Genomic DNA, 18,682 nt, shown 5'->3' with positions numbered 1-18,682 from the left:
AAAAAAAAAAAGCCTAAGTCCCTTTTTAGGAATTTGCTATGCTTTCAAAGTTAATCAAATTAATACTTAGCTCCAAACTTCTCCAAGAGCTTTTCTGAGACAAAGAGAAGGAAGAAAAAGATTGAGATAAAAATGCATCAGATTTCAGCATGTGCCAATGAATCCCTTAAATGTAAGGTTTAAAGAAATGTTTGTAACACACATAGCTTTTAACTTAAACATACACACCAAATCTCTTAAGACTCCCCCCACCTGTGGGTGTGTGGGTGTGGGGGGGGGTGTGTCTGGATGTGTGTGTGTGTGTGTGTGTGTGTATGTGTGTGTGTGTGGTGTATGGTGTGTGTGTGGTTGGTGTGTGTGTGTGTGGTTGTAGTGTGTGTGTATGTGTGTGTGTGGTGTGTGTGTGGTGGTGTGTGTATGTGTGTGTGTGTATGTGTGTGTGTGGTGTGTGTGTGGTGTATGGTGTGTGTGTGGTTGTGGTGTGTGTGTGTTGTGTGTGTGGTGTATGGTGTGTGTGTGGTTGTGGTGTGTGTGTGTGTGTGTGTGTGTGTGTGGTGTGTGTGGTGTGGGGTGTGTGTGTGGCATGTTTGTGTGTGTGGTGTATGGTGTGTGTGTGGTGTATGGTGTGTGTATGTGTGTGTGGTGTGTGTGTGTGTGTGTGGTATGTGTGTATGTGGTGTGTGTGTGTGTGCATGGTGTGTGTGGTGTGTGTATGGTGTGTGTGTGTGTGTGGTGTGTGTGATGTGTGTGGTGTATGTGTGTGTATGCTCTCAAGTGCTTGCAAGCCACACTGTGTTTAGGTAGCTGTGCAGAGTAGAAGTAGGCACTAGATCCCCCAGAGCTGGACTCACAGGGAGCTGTGAGTTAACAAATGAGAATGCTGGGAACCAAACTCAGGTCCTCTGGAAGAACATTATGCACTCTTAACACATGTTCCTCTTTCCAGCCCACATTTAATACAGTCTTAAAGTTAACTTTACATCCACATACAGGGACATAAGTATTGGGTAACTCTCTAACAAAATCTAAAATTTACTCCAAAATAAAAACAGCAGTTTTGACTAATCAAGAATATTTCATGTACTGATCTTTTCTGACCGCAGCAGCAGCTGTAGGGTCATTACCCCGCCCACTACACTTTTTATGAGGCGCTGAAACAGGAAGACGTTTTTTAAGTAACCCTTTCTCTTATGTGATTTATATTCAGCATGTCGCTTCTATAATCTAAAATTTTCATTTAAAAAAACACTCAACCTACTTTAAGAACAAATAAAAGGCAGACGTGGTAAAACCACATCTGTAATCCAGCACTAGAGGCAGCACAAGCAAGGATCGGCAGGAGTTTAACACCTCCACAAGCGGCCCTTGTGTGCTGTGGTGGAGAGCAGACAGGTGATAGAACTTAGATGACACGCGTAAGACCCTTTAGCTCTATATCGTTTTTCTCTAAAAGGATATTAACTTGTGAAACAAGAATAGCACCTGATGTTGAATTCATGTCGTAACTGTTAGGCTACATCAAGATGTTATCATCCTGCCCAAGAGAACATGGTAAAAAGCATTCTCTAATTCTACTCAGAATTAACTAACATGCAAGTCTACATGGCTGCTTACTTCATTTTAAACAACTTAGGATCTAGAAAAATGAATTTTAAAATAGATACACAGAGAGTCATACAAATATAAGACCAAGTGTAGTTTGGAAATGGAAATTTTTGCTACCTTCCATGGCTGAAAAGGCCATGTCCTGCTTTCCTTCAGTGTGTGCATGAATTACATGCTAGAGAAAGTCTGTCAGCTCTGATGTGATTTGAATTTAACACTGTGAAGTGTGATTTTCATTCTAGATGCAAGTATAGTCTCTGAGGAAATATTTTCTGCAGCATCTGTCTAATAATGGGGGAAATATAAGTAGTGCTTATCAAGCCCTTTGACATTCACAGTGAACTAATTGTGTAAGCATTATTTCATGAGCTTCACGTATTCCCTTTGCACACAACTCAAGAGGTTTAGAAGGAAAGGATGTTCTCTGCAAGGTTGTTCACACTGGGTGAACGACCACGAGAACCCAGACGCTGTACATTCAGTACATGAGCTTAGAGTGCCTTACAAGGAAGTCCTTCTTAGGGTTAACAAAAAGCAGCTTTTAACAACGTGGACTTGTACACCAACTGTTAAAACTGCTTTCCAATCACTAAAGATATGATACTGAAAACAGCTATCAGGAAATAACTATCACATGATATGATGTTTTATTAATTATAACAACCAAAAAATAGTTCTATCTCCAGACCATAACAACTGGATCAAGCAGTCAAGACGCAGACACACCCATAGCTTCACAGCTGTTCTAAAGGACAGTATGTGACACTCTCTTCAGTGGGCTTTTTTTTTTCTTTTAATTTAACGATCCTTAAAATACTTACCTCAACCTTAGGCAAAACAACAGCAACAACAACAACAAAAAAATCTAAATTCCATTTGCTCCACACTAATCTATACAAAATCATTTCCCATGGGGTAAGGGGAAGCTATGTATACAGCTAAAAACGATTAAGCTGAAATTAACTGTTATCCAGTGCATTTCCTAAATGCCCGATAAATTACTTTGACATTTTGGAAGTCAAGTTTAGACCACATGTTAACTAGAAAATGACCTTAATTCTTCCCTGGGATGCAGTCACATTAATTAGCAACTTGCATTCTGCTAAGAGCACTCTACAACAATAACGCAAAAGCAACCACTACTGAGAGCAACCATGTACATTTATTTTTGCAGCCGTAACAAGTATTTTATTTTCCTCTACTCTTACCACGAGATAGATATAGATATATAGATAGATATCGCACGCATATTATGGATATAAATACGAGCACGAATATATATGCTAGGGCCTTCCCCTAAAATTTCAAACTCTTAAATCAAGAGTATTACAGCTGTGAAGCTATCAAAATGTCTTAAACGCAGCTCGTAGGCCTCACACCCACCCCTCACCCAGGCCCGGAGCCGCATTTTGAATCATTCATAGCAGGTAGTCGACTACAGAGGCTGGTTTACAGAGCCAGTTCCCAAGGAGGGGCTCGGGGAAGATAGGCGAGACCTACATCTGCAGTTCTGAGGCTGTTCAGGGAAAGCAAAAACAAAAAACCAAAACCAAAAACCAAAAAGCACGCCCTCTACGTACATTACAGTAGCGGACAGCCACGGGCAGCAGACACAGCATGCGTTCACAGAGAGGGGGCTCCCTTCTCGGCTTTGTTTTCTCTAGGTTGTATTGTACTTTTTTTAAGGGACCCTGTACAGGAGACTGCAAGGAGGAGTTGGCACAGGGCCGGGAGGGCAGCTGTCCCCGCCCCGTGCCCGCACCGACCGACGCCTGTCCCGCAGGACCCCAACCCTCCGGCAGCGGGCAGGGCCGGCCGAGGCGGACCAGGCCTCGGTTCGGGGCACCGACCCCTCACCGGATCTCCGTCCGGACGACACCCCTCTCCTACCGTCCCGTCCCCCGCGTCCAACTGCGTCGGACCGGGCGCCCGGAGGCTCCTCTCACCGCGAGCGCACGCAGCCACGCACGCCCGGCCGCCGGGGATGGGGCTGCGGAGGAGGGGGCGGGCCCGTGCTGCAGCTCCCCGGCCCGACCGACCCGGCCTCGGAGAGCGAGCACCGGCAGCTCCCCGCAGCCCCGGGCGTTGGGCGAGCGCCGGTGGCCGGAGGGCTCCAGGGCCAGCGTGGACAGGGACCGAGCGTCCCGACCCCCGCGGCGAGGCCTCCACGCCCCCTCCCCCTCCCAACGTGCGGCAGCCTCCGCCGACCCGGGCCTAAGGGACGAGGACGCCGCCCGCCCGAGCGTGCGAGCCGCGCCCACAGTACTGACCCCCTCGGGCCGCCGCCGCTCGCCCGGGTCTCCGGTCCGCCGGGCCCCGACCCCGTTCCTCAGCCTCCGCCGCCGCTGCCTCGGAGCGCCTCTGGCCCCGCTCGCTCTGTTTGTTTTTGTTTTGTTCTACCCAGTAACACGGGGGCGACGGCGTGGCGTCTATTGGCCGAGAGGAGGACGTCCCGCAGCCAATCGTGGCGGCCGAGCTGCAGCCGAGGCGGCGAGGCAGAGCTAGGGGAAGTGAGACGTGGAAATAGGGGCGGGGCTCAGGGGGGCGGGGCGCCGTCGGCGCATGCGCGCTGGGCTTGGGACCCGCTCGGCCACCAGCCAGAGTGGGGGTTAAGTGCAGAGGGCCGGGTTGTGAAAGCGGGCGGAGGGCTGTGCCGGGCTGGGGGCTGGGGGCTGGGGCGCGGCTCGTGGACCAGACCGGCCAGTCCTCTCTACAGGGCGTCTCAGCCCAATTCTAGGGCGGTTGTGGATTTCCTGAGGTCCCCACTATTTCTGGGCGTCTGGGAGAATCTGCAACCACTACTTAACTTCTGCCCGCTGGTCCTTGCTCTCGCGTGGCTCCTGCCGTGTGTCCACGTGCTCAGGAAGTTTCTCGCAGGAAAAGCCTAACCCCTTTGAGATAAAAATCGCTCCCTTTTCCCAGATAAAGAGATACAAAAACTGAAGTCCCTTTGCTAACCAGCCAGGCCACTATGGTGCTTGCATTCTTTCCAAAGCTGGGTTTCTCAACCATGGCTATGGTTTGTGTATTGAATCAGCCCTCTCTAGCTGTCTTCTGTGACGTTTCCTTCTGGCTGCCATCTCTAGCCTTCATTTTGTCTCGGATGTTATCGCCTGAGATAATGTGCAGCACCGTATGTTCTTCCTGTGCACCTGGAAAGTGACTGACCTGCTTTCTCTGGCCATGTTTACCTTTAGTCTGAATGGCAATACCAGAATGTTTCCCTTGGTCTTTTCAGAACTGAACTGCTCGATAGCAACCACCATCCCCTAACGTGGGCCTTTCTACCCCGGCTCTTACTGCCTGGTGTTATCTAATGTTCTTCACACACACACACACACACACACACACACACACACACACACCTTCACAAGCTCCCCACTGCCTCCCTGGAGTGCCTGCTTCTCAGCAGACACCCTAGAGCCCACAGTGCGACTTATAGGCTTCAAGGCTATGTCTGCACACCCTAACCCCTGGATACCCGTCCTCCTGAACCCACTTGGACAGCTCACTGCTCCGCATCCTCCCTTGTGTCTTGCCAGGTCTTTTATCATATCATCTCGAAATGTCTCTCCTAGATGGCCTCTCTGCCTGGTACATCTTATCCAAGTCTCTCAGCCTCCCTCAGTCTTTATCAAGTCTCATGCCAGTATGATCCATTTTCTGAAACCTGATTCCGCGGAGCACCAGCCAGTCTGCAGGGACTGAGGACATTCTGCCCGGCATTGTTTCATCTGAGTCCCAGTCCTGGCTTGTCCCACAAGCCCCGTGTCTCACTCACCCTTAGTATGGTGAGCTTGAGAGGTGCTTTGTAGATATATTATACCCATGTAATAAGTACGCCTTGTGCGAGCTCACAGAGAATCCCAAAAGTCAGTAGTCATCACCGGCTCTTGCTCGGGACTTCCTCACATGGCCAGCATCTAAAGCGTCACTTGGCACATGCTACTACATCCAGGCTTTATAAGGCAACTATCCCAAAATCAGGAGATAAGAATAAACAACTCCCATTTTTAAAAGGGAATCTTGGACCTTTAAAAGAGTCTGTTTAGGAAATCTGCCCCCTGGGAAAATATTGTCTAATTGCTCCCTGGGGGGGAAAAAGGCCTAGTAGAGAATAAAACATTCAAATCCCTTCTGCTAACCATCTCCACCCTCACCCTGATACCTGAAATTCCCAAACACACCTTAGTATGTGGTTGACCAGTTTGGACAAAATAGGAATGATGTTCTTGTCCCAGCTGCTTAGTCTCTCTCTATAACAACCCCACTCTCTCCTCAAGACTTGTTTCTTTACCAGTAAAATTCAGAAGTACATGAATTTTTGTAGTACTTTAATAGGCATCCTGAAAAAAAAATGTAGGGGAGAAACTGTTTCATGGCCACGTCTTGGAAAGAACACCTTTCAACCAAGTTACATTTTCCTTTACTCCTAACTCTTTGGCAACTTTGGTGGCCAGCCTATGAAACTCAATGTCTCTCTATTTATTTAAACACAGAACTCTTTTTCTTCAAGATATCCTGGAATGTGTTGCAAGAAACCACTTTGGGACTATAGATGATGACAGACACTATCACCGACATTCCTTCCAGCCACACTGGATCCAGGAAACCTGTGCTGTTACAGCTAAATGTTCTAAAAGGATAAACATGAAAGAAATGCACTAGAAATAGGAAAGTAACCAGGTACCAAGAACTCTTGCAGAGCAAATCAATCTGCAGCTATTTATTGGCTGCCCAGTCTGTGAAAAGCACCTAACTAATCCAGCTGTGCTCTTGGCAAACTATAAAAGAAGTCATAATCTACTTCAAGGGTTCTCTGGGATTCGTTCAAGTCCTAACACCTTGAGAGGCTCTGCCAAGAACTTAGATAGCACCACAGGAGTCCTGGGAATGATGAACAAGAGACAACCAAATTTTCCTCTAGTGTCAAGGAAGGACTCACTCAATGGGGTATGGGCAAAATAAGAGTCGATCTCAATCGAGGATCTGTCTGTGGTTGCAAAGCTTTGATAATGAAGTTTCCCTCCATCCCACAGGCAAGAGTGACGCCAGATGCCAGGCACGGTCACACCTGTGATTCCAGCAGTTAGCAGAGAGAGGCAAGAGGACTTCCATGTGTCCCAAGGCCAGCCTGGACAACCGCATGAAGCCATCCACTAATCAGAAAAAGGACAGAGAGATGGTTGGTGTTACGTTTGGCACACGAGTAAATGGCCTAGAAATACAGAAATGGAAGTCAAACCGCCGAGGATCCTGCGGCGGTGACCTCGGGGCTCTGGACGAAGCCACATTTGAGATCTGACTCTTAAGCACTGTTCTCACCCTTGCAAGAAACTGAAAAACATCCGCCTTTCTGCAGTGAGAGTAGTAGTGCACTTCCTTCCAGAGAACTTGCAGATCCAACTGGCATCAGCATCAGCCCCGTTTGCCTGCACCCATCTCTTGGCCCCCTTTTTCAGAAGACAAGATTTGAGGAATTTCCACAAGAAGCCACGGCATGTCTCCTTTGGCACAAACGGTGAAACCTGAAACATGGCCTGAAGAGGAAGCTGCAGAAAGAACCTTAGGGAAGCCAGCTGACATTTGCATTGCTTTAAGGTTTACTGAGCACTTCTCTGTATACTTTCACCACTTCCCAGTATGTGGGTAGGACACTCTGTGCTTTAGAGGTGATGGAGGTGAGACAGAAGTAATCACGGGGCTTTTATGTGGAGAGCAAATTTGGGGAATTCCCCTACTTCAAACCTTTCATTTGATGAGTAGAGAATTAGATGCACGGGAATTTAGTGAGTTGTCCAAACCCTCATAACCAGTTACGATCAAAGCCAGGATAGGAAAGAAGGTCTCAGTGCACGGGCCATGTAGGAATCATATGGACAGGAAGACTGGCCGTCTGGAAGCCAGGCTGCACTAGGCCCTTTCTACTGCTCAGCCCTGAGTTTTTCAAATGGCAGTCTTAAAGCCCCAGAAGTGATGGGCAGGATGGAGTCGGGAGGAAGCGCCTGACTGACGTTAAAAGTGCTTCAGAGACGGTTCCAAGAACCTGGGCAAGAAGACCACGGTGTGACCAGAGGCACAGCACGGTAAGCAGATGCAGTGTGTCAGCACAGTATATACCCAGAAGGTGCAGTGTGTCAGCACGGTATATACCCAGAAGGGCTGAGCAGCTCCGAAGCTTTGACTTCCGCAGTTCGGCTCTGAAAGACTTTCGTGGCATCTTGTCTTTCATACAGCTTGTTTGCCAAATCAGTCCTGCTACATAACAAGTTAGAAACGAGCTCAACTCAGGATGAGGAAAGCCAGAAAAAAACGTTTCCCTGGAAAATAAAATAAAATTTTGCCACCTCTACACCTACACTTGCTCTGACTTCCGAGCCCACGCACAGTCCAGCGCCTCTAGCCCTTGCAGTGGTCAGTTGGGGAACCCCATACTTTCCTGTGCTTACTACCACTGGTGTCGGGCTCCTCCCACTGCATCTCTGGAGGCTCCATTTGTGTTCTTTTGGAGGGTTCTTGGCCAGGCTTCACATATCTGAGAATTAACCCTCTCTTCTCTCCGTTGTGTGTTTGAGAACATTTAGTCGCCATTATCCTCTCTTGCCCCTCAGACGCCAAACAAGGCTAATAGGAGCCTCGGAGAGAAATGGGAGATTTTTTTTTTTCGTGGCAGTCAATGAGAGTAACGAATGGTGCAGCGTCATGATTCAAAGTCAACTCTCCTAGGAAATGCAGAGAAAGCTGGAAAGGGGTGGTGGGGAGGCTCAAGAGAAAAGGGATGGTACACCAAAGGAATTGAAGCTGATTAACAGAGTTAATCAAACTTCTGTTTATCTTGGACAGAAAATAAAGTCTGTGACAAGAAAAAGGGGAAAGCCAGAAAACGATATTGTAACGCATATTTCATGAGTCTCTGTGCCTGTGCAGTTACATGTTGCATGCGTGCATGTGGATGCTGGAGGGCAACCTCAAGTGGCATCAGCAAGAACACCCTCCACCTCCTTTGAGGCAAGGTCTTTCATTGGCCTAGAGCTCACCAATTAGGCTACAGGGCCGGCCAGCAAGCCCCAGTCCTCCTGTCTCCACCTCCCTGGTGCTGGGAGTCAGCCACAAATCTCCATGCCAGGCTTTGTGTATGAGTGCTGGAGATGGAACTGGAGTCCTTGTGCTAGCAAAGCAAGCTCTTCCCTGGCTTAACCATCCCCAGCCCCTAGATCAGACTGACTCCATGGAAGGTGAGAAACAGGGGAAGGGCATGGACGTGGCCTGGTGAAGACAGCTTGGCCAGAATACAGGAGAACAGAACCAAACCCAAAAGAGTGATCTTGCTCCCAGGCGAGTGCAGGCAACCGCCTGGTCGCACCAAAGGCTGCTGCCTTCCTCTCTTTCCCCACATGATCTTTTGCTTGTGGCTTGTGCCTCTTCTTATGTTTGCAACACCACACACACCCCTTTCTCTTCTTCCAAAAATCTAGGGGGACGACTTCCAAATAGAAAAACTAGGCCTGGCATTTTTAAGCCACACCTCCAGAAAAATCCCCAGACTCTGCAACTGAGCATAACCAGAAACGCAGTTGGCAGTCCTTCAGTACAAAGGACAAAGCTGTCCTCCAAATAGGACTTAGCAGGCAATGAGTTCCTCTGGGAACTATGAATGCAAAGGAAAGAAAAATAGCTGCAGAGGGGACAATATTCTTACATACATATGTGTGTCTGTCTGTCTGTCTGTATCTGTGAGTATATGTCTGTGTGTGTCTGTATGTCTGTGTGTGCATGTCTGTGTGTGTATGTGTCTGTCTGTATCTGTGAGTGTGTGTCTATCTGTATCTGTGACTGTGTGTCTGTCTGTGTCTATATGTCTGTGTGTGTATGTATGTGTCTCTATGTGTATGTATCTGTGAGTCTGTGTGTGTATGTATGTATGTATGTATGTGTATGTGTGTATCTATATCTGTGAGTGTGTGTATCTGTATATACCTGTGTGACTATATCTGTGAGTGTGTGTCTATCTGTATGTGTGTGTATGTATGTATCAGTATGTGTGTGTGGTATTTTTAGATAGTTCTCTTTGAAGGCAAGGAATCTAGGACAATGATTTATTGATGCACTTCAAATGGTATAAAAGAATTCTAAATTTTATGCAAGTTTAATTATGAATATGCATTTGATGCCCCAGCTGCTTTATAATATTTTTCTAAAGACAAAAAAAATCACATCACCAAAATGGTCAAGACTGGGGAAATATTGTGCTCTAACATTTGGGTCTCTGTTCAGGGTGAGTGATCCACCAGGATGCTTCAGGGGGAGTGCTCCATCAGGATGTTTCAAGGGAAGTGCTCACCAGGATACTTCAGGGTGAGTGCTCCACCAGATGATTCCAGGTGAGTGCTCCACCAGATGATTCAAGGTGAGTGTTCCACCAGGATGCTTCAGGGGGAGTGCTCCACCAGGATGCTTCAGGGGGAGTGCTCCACCAGCATGTTTCAGGGGAGTGCTCCATCATCATGGCCTACCATGCTTTCCTCTCCTCTGTAGGTTCAACCAGGAGCAGCCCTAAATGTTAGTTAACTTTCTCAGAAGAAAGCTGCACCCATAGTGAGCAACTCGCCAAGCTGCTTAACAGGGTAGAGCCTGGGCAACTGTGCAGAGGTTGGAATGTTATAGGTCCAAAGATAACTTGTCCCGGGCTGTTAACCCCTTAAGTGGTCATTTATCGCCCCCCTCTGTGTGTGACCGCACATCCTTGTGACTTTTAGTTGAATTTCTTTGGAATGTGCAAACAATGCCCTTGCTTCCCACCAACCCATAGCTGAGAATGCGCCAGACAGCGTGCGAGACCTAAGGCTTGCAAGGGCTTTCCTTTCCCTGTAACCGCCAGCCTGAGGAACTCACTAACGTATTTGAAAAGTAGTTTATGACCTTTGTTCCGTCAGCATAAAAAAAAAAAAAAAAAAACTACCTGGAGCTGGACAATGGTGGTGCAAGCCACACTTGGGGCAGAGGCAGCATGACCTCTGAGTTCAAGGCCAGCCTGGTCTACAGAGCAAGTTCCGGGATAACCAGGGCTATACAGAGAAACATTGTCTCGAGACAAACAAACCAAACCAAAAACTAACTGGAACTGTTCCCATGGAAACTGGTATTTGCAGTAACCTAAATTTGTGTTCTCGGGTCATGATCATATTTGGCTCCAGAATACATTATCTCTTATTCCCTCTGAGGGGAGAATGATGCATTTATTTTACACCATCACAAAGCATCTTTAAAGGAACCCCATCTTTACTAGGACAATGATGGAGAATAGGACACCCCAATAGTTATTCTGGTTATGTATGGCAGCTATCTCTACTCAATCAATATGCAGCTATCTCTACTCAATCAATATGCCAGCAGTAGATATGAAGTCGCCAGAAGTCTTCTAAACAAAAGGCACAGCCACACAACTCATGAATTTATTTAAAGTCCTTGAAGTTCTTAGGGAGGAACATCATTTGATTCCTCTGGGAATGCGCTCTGCCACGTTCCGTGAGTTTCCCGTGACTTTCTACAACCCAGTGCAGAGTGAACGCCTTGATCCTGGCCCTCTTTGTGCATGTTTCCTATTAACACCTTGTGGAGCGCACCCTGGAAAACACCAACTCAGGAGAATGCAGTTTGATGCCGTTTTCAGGTCCACATCAGAGGCTCCTTGTGCAAGTGGCCTTAGGTCTCCATCCTTATGATCTTCAAGAGTTAGAGATGGCCTCCTGATGTGGGAGCTAGGGACCAAAGTCAGATCATCTGGAAGACCAGTATGCATCTCTCCAGACCCCCGAAATAATCTCAAAGTTGGCAGATGATATAAGAGTCTGCTTCTAGGCCACCCTTGTTCGTGTTTACACACATTTACAACTGGGAGTTTAGATGGTGGTTTTTGCTTACACACCTCCTTCTCTTAAGCACCTTCTAGAGCAGAGGGTTCTCAACCTGGGATTAGTTTACCGGGGTCACCTAAGACCATTGGAAAACACAGATATTTATATTACAATTCATAACAGCAGCAAAATTACAGTTTTGAAGTAGCAACAAAAATAATCTTATAAGGAGGGTCACAGCATTAGGCGTTAGAGGCCCCAGGAAGAGGCTCAGTGGGTGAGAGTACTTGTTCTTTATCCAGAGTTGGATTCCCAGCTCCCACAAGACAGCTCACAACTAGATGTGACTCCAGTTCCCAGGGATCTGAGACTCTCTTCTGACTTCCTTGGATACCCGGCACACACGTACACATACTTACACACAGCACCCATGAACACATACTAACACACAGGCAAAACACTCAGACACGTTGAAAATAAATCTTAAGACTCTTTTAGAAATATAAGGCAGGTGTTAAGGCACTAGAACTGCATGGTGAATACTTGTGCTCAGAGCCACAAGGTGACTCTGACTGGCTGGCTAGTGGCCACAGACACCGATGGAGCTGGTTTATTGGAGGCTATATAACTGCTTTGAAACCAAAGTTTTCCAAGCATGATCACATGACCTTAACAGACAAATGTGACTTTCTCCAAAAGAGCAGTTGTTCCCAAAAATATTGTTACCCTCTAGAAGTAGATCTCCTACCACAGAGTGCTAACTCTACCTCTCTTTAAAGATGCCTGAGTCACTGACAGCCCTGAGCAGCTTTCCCAGGGAACACCACAGGCCTGGGAAGACGTTTAAAAGGCCTGTGAAACGGCTCCAGCTCTTGCACAATCAGGAGGGAAGTAGCCTGGGGTGGTACATTAAGGCCGTGTTTGCTTTCTGAATCCTAAGTCCAGGAAGCCTTATAAAATTTCTGCAGGCAGAGAGAAGGGGGAAGACCTATTTGAAAGTAGAGGCCACAGGCCTCGAGGGAGCAGGGCCAGCAACAAGCTAGAACTTGTTCCACGGAACAAACTAGTTCCCAGCCACAGCAGAGGTGGTTTATGTGACCTGAGAGCTAGGGAGGACCGCGTGCCCAAGCAGGCCGTGCTTGGCACAGCCTCCGCCTCATACAAGAAACCTTTAAAAAAAAAAAAAAAAACACCAATCTTATCTTCTCTGTGCTCCTTAGCCTCATGAAACCTAAACAGGTGGCTTCCCAGATGAACTTCGCTCAACAAATAAAATCCTCACATTGAGCGAGTTACCTCACATGCAGTGCCTCCATCTCCTCTCCTGAAAACAGAGAGAAGCGTGGCACCTTTCCCACTAGGGCCAATGCTCAAATTAAAAGAAATGATATCTGTACGGTTCTTGGTGGGAAGCCTGATATCTTGTATCACTGAGTAAATAATAATACTTGGTTGATATCAGTATTTACTTCTCGAATCCTGACTGAGCCTCCAGAGCTGATATTCACCAGGCTGAGCCAGGGTGGACAGGTTCCACGATTCCCTAGCTGCCTGTGTAGCCTCATGCTGGCCTCTGGACTCAGCTTTGTGTTTTGACATTGGTTCTCCCATTGGAACTGTGGATTTCTGAAAGGCCAGATCTTAATGCTTGTAGGCACTTGCCAATAAATGTTTGGTAAAAGAGCAAATAAATGAAGAAAACTTCTATTTTCTATATAAGAGCTATTGGCAGGGGTGGGGGTTGGGGTGTCTCCCCTTAGGGTTTCACTTCTGGGTTTGGCCCAGGGCATCCCTGCCATTTGCTGGGCCTGAGGGAGCCATTCAGAGAAAACTACTGCAAGCAGCTCACAGCTGAAGCCTTACTGTGTTGTGAACATGCCAAGAGAGGGCCTGGGGCCTTCTCTCCTCTGGAGACTCACCCCAGGAATGGCAGGAAGCTGAAGTTCTCCAGGGCCCCCAGCCACACTTGATCTCAAACATTCTCATCAAGTTGACACGCCCAGTTGGCCTGGGCTGAGGCAGAATTGAATGTTCGGGCTCAGCCCAGAGGCCAGCCGTCTTCCAACTAGTGAGCCTGCATCACTGGGGTGAGGCCTGCCTCAGAGGAAGAGCTGACAAAAATAAAAATGAGGGTGGCAACAAGCTGCACAGGAAGTTGTGGGTCTGGGAGCACAAACAGAACACAGTTGTTTAGGTGACTTGCCACAAGAAGAGCTCACCGCGTAGCAGACACAGAGCCAAACCTGAAGTCTATTTGCATTCAGGAGTTCCTTCATTCAGGAGTAAGCCTGAACACTGCTGTCGTTGGGTAGGTCTAGGCTCAGGGCCACCTCTATCAGAAAGTTGGGTTGACCATCAACAAGTGACCTAAGACTCACTTTCCTTACCTGGGAGTCACTGGGAGAGTTACAGAAGGCATGCATATACTAAATTTACATAAAAATATTTCCATCATTACTAAACACTGAAAGTGAAAAGAAGCCAGGGTCTCGACAATCTTACTATAGACATAACACTCCTCTACTCGTGCGTGCACACACATACACACACATCAAGCACATATGCCACACTGTACAGACACATATGCCACACACATGTACATCATTCACAACACATCTTCCTCTCCACCTCCCTCTCCCCCCTCTTCCTCCACCTCCCCCTCTCTCTGTTGAGCTTTGACACTTATGAAGCAACAACTTTACGGTTCTCCCGTTGTCTGTTTGTTCCCTAACTAGAAACAGATTGTCTCCCACTCAACCGCTTCTGGACCACAGTTCCTCTAAATGTGGGCCTGCTGCTCATGATGATTTTGTTTCTCTCTTTTCTATCCATAGTCATCAGACACTCTTGTGTGGGTGCCCTCTGCAGCCCTGGCCTTTTCAATAGTTCACAAGTCTAGGAACCGAGGAGATATTTAAAGGAAAAAAAACTCATAGGGACTCTGCCACTTACTGGCTACAGCGTGCCTAGCACGATACAGTGCCTCTGTGTCTTTGCCAAACCCAGAAAAATACCGCGGTTATCCTCTTTGTACAACAGATAAAGAAACGAAGGCTAAGAGGTTAAAAAAAAAAAAACAAAAATAAAACAGAACAACTTGCCTATTCCCACCCAAGCAGTGACAGGCAGGGCTGGGATCTAAGCCATCTATCAACACTGAGTTTTCTGCTGTTTTCTGCTGCCTTGTGACATAAAACCTAGTTCAAGCCCTCAAGCAATCCCTTATCCCTTGCCCTGAATACAGACCATTTTTCTTTCGTATTTCCACTTAGGCTTTGCTTGGTCCAAGCCCTTCACCCCTCCTTCCCTTTGCTGTCTTGGAGTGAGAGGTTCACAGGCAGAAAAGGCTGGAGACCCCCCACTTCCCTTGCCCCCTAGCACGATGGCCAACACGAACTCCTCACCAGAAAACACCACAGCCTGCAGACAAAGGCTGGTGTTCATTTACCTGCCCACTTAGTCGTCTGTGAAAAGCCCCAGCTGGGGTAGCTGGGGTAGCTGGGCTGCTGGAGTAGCTGGGGTAGCTGGGCTGCTGGAGTAGCTGGGATAGCTGGGCTGCTGGAGTAGCTGGGGTAGCTGGGCTGCTGGGGTAGCTGGGGTAGGCTGCTGGGTGAGGCTCAGACAGGCAGCGTTCATAAACAGCTTCTCCAGCCACATAGCTGGAGGAATGGACTGCAGCCAGCTGCTGCCTGTCTGGGTTCCTAGACCCTCCCAGGCCGGGCCAACCAGAGCCCTTTTCTGGGAAAACAGCAAAGCAGCTGGATTCTCCAGTGTGGGGTTATGGACTCATTCATGGGAGGGAAAAAAGGGGGCTTCTATGTCAGGGAGAGCCTGGCTTAAATCCCAGCTCTCCCACCTCCTACCTGACTTCTCCTGGCCAAATATTGATTCTCTTGGTTATACATGAAGCTAACCACAAAGACTAACTGTCCAGGCCTGGCTTTCTGTCTCCTTGTCTTTGGAGGAACTGGGGCGCATGACACTAAGGTCTCTGTCTGCAATGTTCCTGGGCAGGCTAGAGTGGAGGTGTTCTTCCTGCAGTGGAGAATTTGGGTGCCTGGTGACACCTCTAAGGGTGAACTCTGGCTCTGTTCCTGGTTTACTTCAACTGTATTGAGCATCCCATAATAAAGAGCCTATTAAGGCTTTGGGTACAAAGATAAGCAGAGGCCTTACCCTGAAAACACACAGATTAGACCAGCAGGAAAAATAAGACCCACAAAAATAAGTATGGTGTGTGGTTAGGAGTAAAGAGTACATTAGGAACACTACAGATCAAAGCCGAGGAAAGGTGAAAGCAAAGAGGGGGACTTGGAGCTGGGGAGGGAGGGAAAGCCACAGCTCATGGTCTTTCTCATGATCTTAAGTGATAGATCAGACATGAGACGACCAATGGAGAGGTTGCAGCTCAGGGCCATAGGAGTTGGAGCAGGGTGGGGCCTTTTGTTAGCCCTCTATAGAATTTCCTGAAGTGAGAAAAACAAAAACAAAACAAAAACCAGAAAACATTTTCCCAATGGGTTTTTTTGTTCCCTGAATGAAATAGCTCAGAATTTTAGCTGGCCAGTTGGGTAGCCTCACCGTGGATTTCTTCTCTGCCCTCGCTCACCCAGCCATCTCCCTACATGAGAGATGTAGAAGTGAGTCTATTGCATGCAGTGTCCTTTCTTAGTAGACAGACTCCCCTGGGGCTTTTGCTGCCCTAGCCGCTTGTCTTGGCCAGCTCTCCACATTCTAAGAAGTGAGCCTTCTGGGACAGGATGTCACAGTGAGAAGCAGCTGGCTTTGGTTGTATGAGATGTGTGTGTGCATGCGTGTGTGTTCCAGACTAGGTGTTTTGCAGCTGACTTCCGCTGGTGGCCGCCCAGCATATGACTACCTAGAGAAGATAAACTTGAATAGCCCCCTGCAGGGCTCAGCTGCAACAAATCTACATTCTAGAGGTAAACACAGCAATTCAGAACACTAATTCCCAAGGAGGAAGCAGAGTCCGCTGCCTTATCTATCAGCAGAAGGGATCCAGGTGGTTCTTGGAACTCAGATAAGCTTCCCAGGGACACAGGGACTGCATCTGGGCTAGACAAACAGTCCAGGGGGGTTCTAAGGAGCTCTGCACCAGCCAAGCATCCCCACTGGTCTCATCAGGGCCCAACCTCAGGAGAGAGCATGGATTGAGGAAGACCCCGTTGTGTGTCCCTCGCTTGCCTTGTGTTCTTGCTGAGTCCATTCCCACTGGTATCCATTCTTCAGCTGTAAAGTAACAGTATAAAACCAGGCAGAAAGTCCCCCCTCAACGTGTGAGTGAGCAAGAGAGAAAGAACCCCCATCACCTCAAACTTTACTCAGACAAAAGTCCCATTAGGTTTGCCCCTGGAGAAGGTGCTTTCATTGTTTGTGTACTGTCAATAGGCTTGGTTTTCCAGCTTCCCACCGTTGGTGACATGTGACTGTTAGCACGAGTTTGGCTCCTGGAGATAAATGCACTGATTATCAATGGGACTGTTAAAAGACAAAAGGAAGGAAAACAAACTGTAGAAAGAAGGAAGACAACAGGACCAGATATTCCTGGGACAAACAGGTTAGTTAGTCACTCGGCCATCAGAATGGAACAATTGCTCTGGCGGCTTTGAAGACATTTCTTTTTTTTTTTTTTCCATTTTTTATTAGGTATTTAGCTCATTTATTGAAGACATTTCTAATGGTGGCCCTGCAGAGTTTAACAAGGCAATGCTTTACAGAACATTATTTTAGAAAATAAATTATTTTTTAAATATTTCCACTTATTAAAGTTTGAGTATTTAAAGGGGGAAACTCTCCAGTTGACCGCGAGCCTCTTCCACAATGTTCTGGCTACAGTTAGGTCAGGTATGGCACAGGGATCATACAAAACCTCAGAGACAGAGACGTGACTCATAAGGAATAAAGGCAACCCAAGCTAACCACTGGGGTGCAGATGGGCACTCACATTCATTCTTGCCCAACTCTATCTGCAAATAGGTCGGATGGTCCAAACAAGCCTGTTCCTTGACCAGTTGGCCCAGGATGCAAATCTGTTTGACCTTTACCCGTGACTTTAGAGGGTGAATTTCCTCCTAACACATGTGGTTTACCCAGTATGGGAGGAGAGGGGGCGGATCAGGAAATAAGATTTGCGGCCAGACCAAACACCTAAGTTCAATGAGTTGATCTGTTGTCATTTCATCTGTGTGAATCCTGTGGGCTTTAGAGAAATGGAACCAACTGAGCATGTGTCTCTCCTGTGTATCAAGCCCAGTCAGTGTTTGAGAGCAAAAAGTACCAAACTGCCCAGGGCTATCCCGGACAGCCTCCAGCTATCTTGCCAAGGCAGCTAGGCTAACGGGAAGTCCTGGTTATAAAAGCACCTTCTTGACACTTTTCCTCTAAATATATTTCAGTGTACAGATACATATCATTTATGCACAACAACATGAAAATACAAATAAAAAGAAAATTTACAAACATCTGCAGTCCCACTATAAATAACCAGTTACCGTGTATATTAATAACCACTGTTAACAAGCTGTCATGTTACGCATATAAATGAGTGCATTAATGAGACTTTTTTTTCACTCAAAAATAAAAATCTTCCAGAAGGGCTGGAAAATGCCACCTTCAGGGCAAGACCCAGAGTTGACAATCATAAATCATAGGAGCTGCAGATGCCTGCACTGCACTTGTAAAGGGATGGACCCATCAGGAGTCTGGAATGCACAAGGGAGGGTATTCAGGGGTCCCTAGCCCTCACTGTTGAGCTATTGGCTACTGATAGATTTAGAGACAGGAGATCATTTTCTTCAGGAAGACCAGGTCACTGATGGTGTCAGTAGGCACTATTAGATAGTTCTCAGTGGGTGACAAAACCAACCCAGAAGGCATTTGTCAGGACAAGGGCAACACGTGTGGTCCTTTGTGATCTCCAAGTTTTCAGGGAGAAACCCTCACCTCTGCTGGATAATGTTTTCTCAAAGGAAACATAACTTTGGTCAAACAGCAGGTGCCTTTGTAACCACCACAGCCTCTGGCTCCTATAACAGGGGAATGGGTTGGAAAGAGAGTGGGCACTTAATAGGAATGGAGGAAGAAGAGATGGGGTATGGGGAAAGAGTAAAAGCATGCTGTGTATATGTATGACATCATCAAATAACAAAATCAGTTAAGAAACCATCTCCCTGATATACTTAGAGCAGAGAAAAGCAGCCCTG

The 18,682-nt window shown here is 47.4% G+C and overlaps 2 protein-coding genes across 8 annotated transcripts in view; one reads left to right on the top strand and one right to left on the bottom strand.

Annotated features, from left to right (window-relative positions):
• Pdcd4 (programmed cell death 4) overlaps window positions 1–15,133 on the bottom strand; it is a 45,362-nt gene extending 30,229 nt beyond the window's left edge. For 2 of the 7 annotated variants that reach the window (NM_001168491.1, NM_001168492.1), the window contains exon 1: window positions 3,876–4,013. The gene's annotated coding sequence lies outside the window, so the exon portion shown is untranslated. Of the gene's footprint in view, window positions 1–3,185; window positions 3,842–3,875; window positions 4,041–14,907 lie in introns of those variants that run through there. The other 5 variants (NM_011050.4, XM_030250768.1, XM_006526762.4 and 2 more) reach the window with 5 other exon arrangements.
• Gm30990 (predicted gene, 30990) overlaps window positions 2,760–18,682 on the top strand; it is a 32,820-nt gene continuing 16,897 nt past the window's right edge. Inside the window, exons 1-3 of the mRNA XM_030251154.1 lie at window positions 2,760–2,781; window positions 3,292–7,691; window positions 9,880–9,986. Of these exons, the coding sequence (XP_030107014.1) occupies window positions 2,760–2,781; window positions 3,292–4,493 (1,224 nt within the window). The 3' untranslated portion in view covers window positions 4,494–7,691; window positions 9,880–9,986. The remainder of the gene's footprint in view (window positions 2,782–3,291; window positions 7,692–9,879; window positions 9,987–18,682) is intronic.

This window comes from Mus musculus, chromosome 19, assembly GCF_000001635.26.
Source record: "Mus musculus strain C57BL/6J chromosome 19, GRCm38.p6 C57BL/6J".
Classification (NCBI taxonomy): domain Eukaryota; kingdom Metazoa; phylum Chordata; class Mammalia; order Rodentia; family Muridae; genus Mus; species Mus musculus.
The sequence above is the reverse complement of the archived record's forward strand: the minus strand, read 5'-3'. Positions and strand labels throughout refer to the sequence as shown.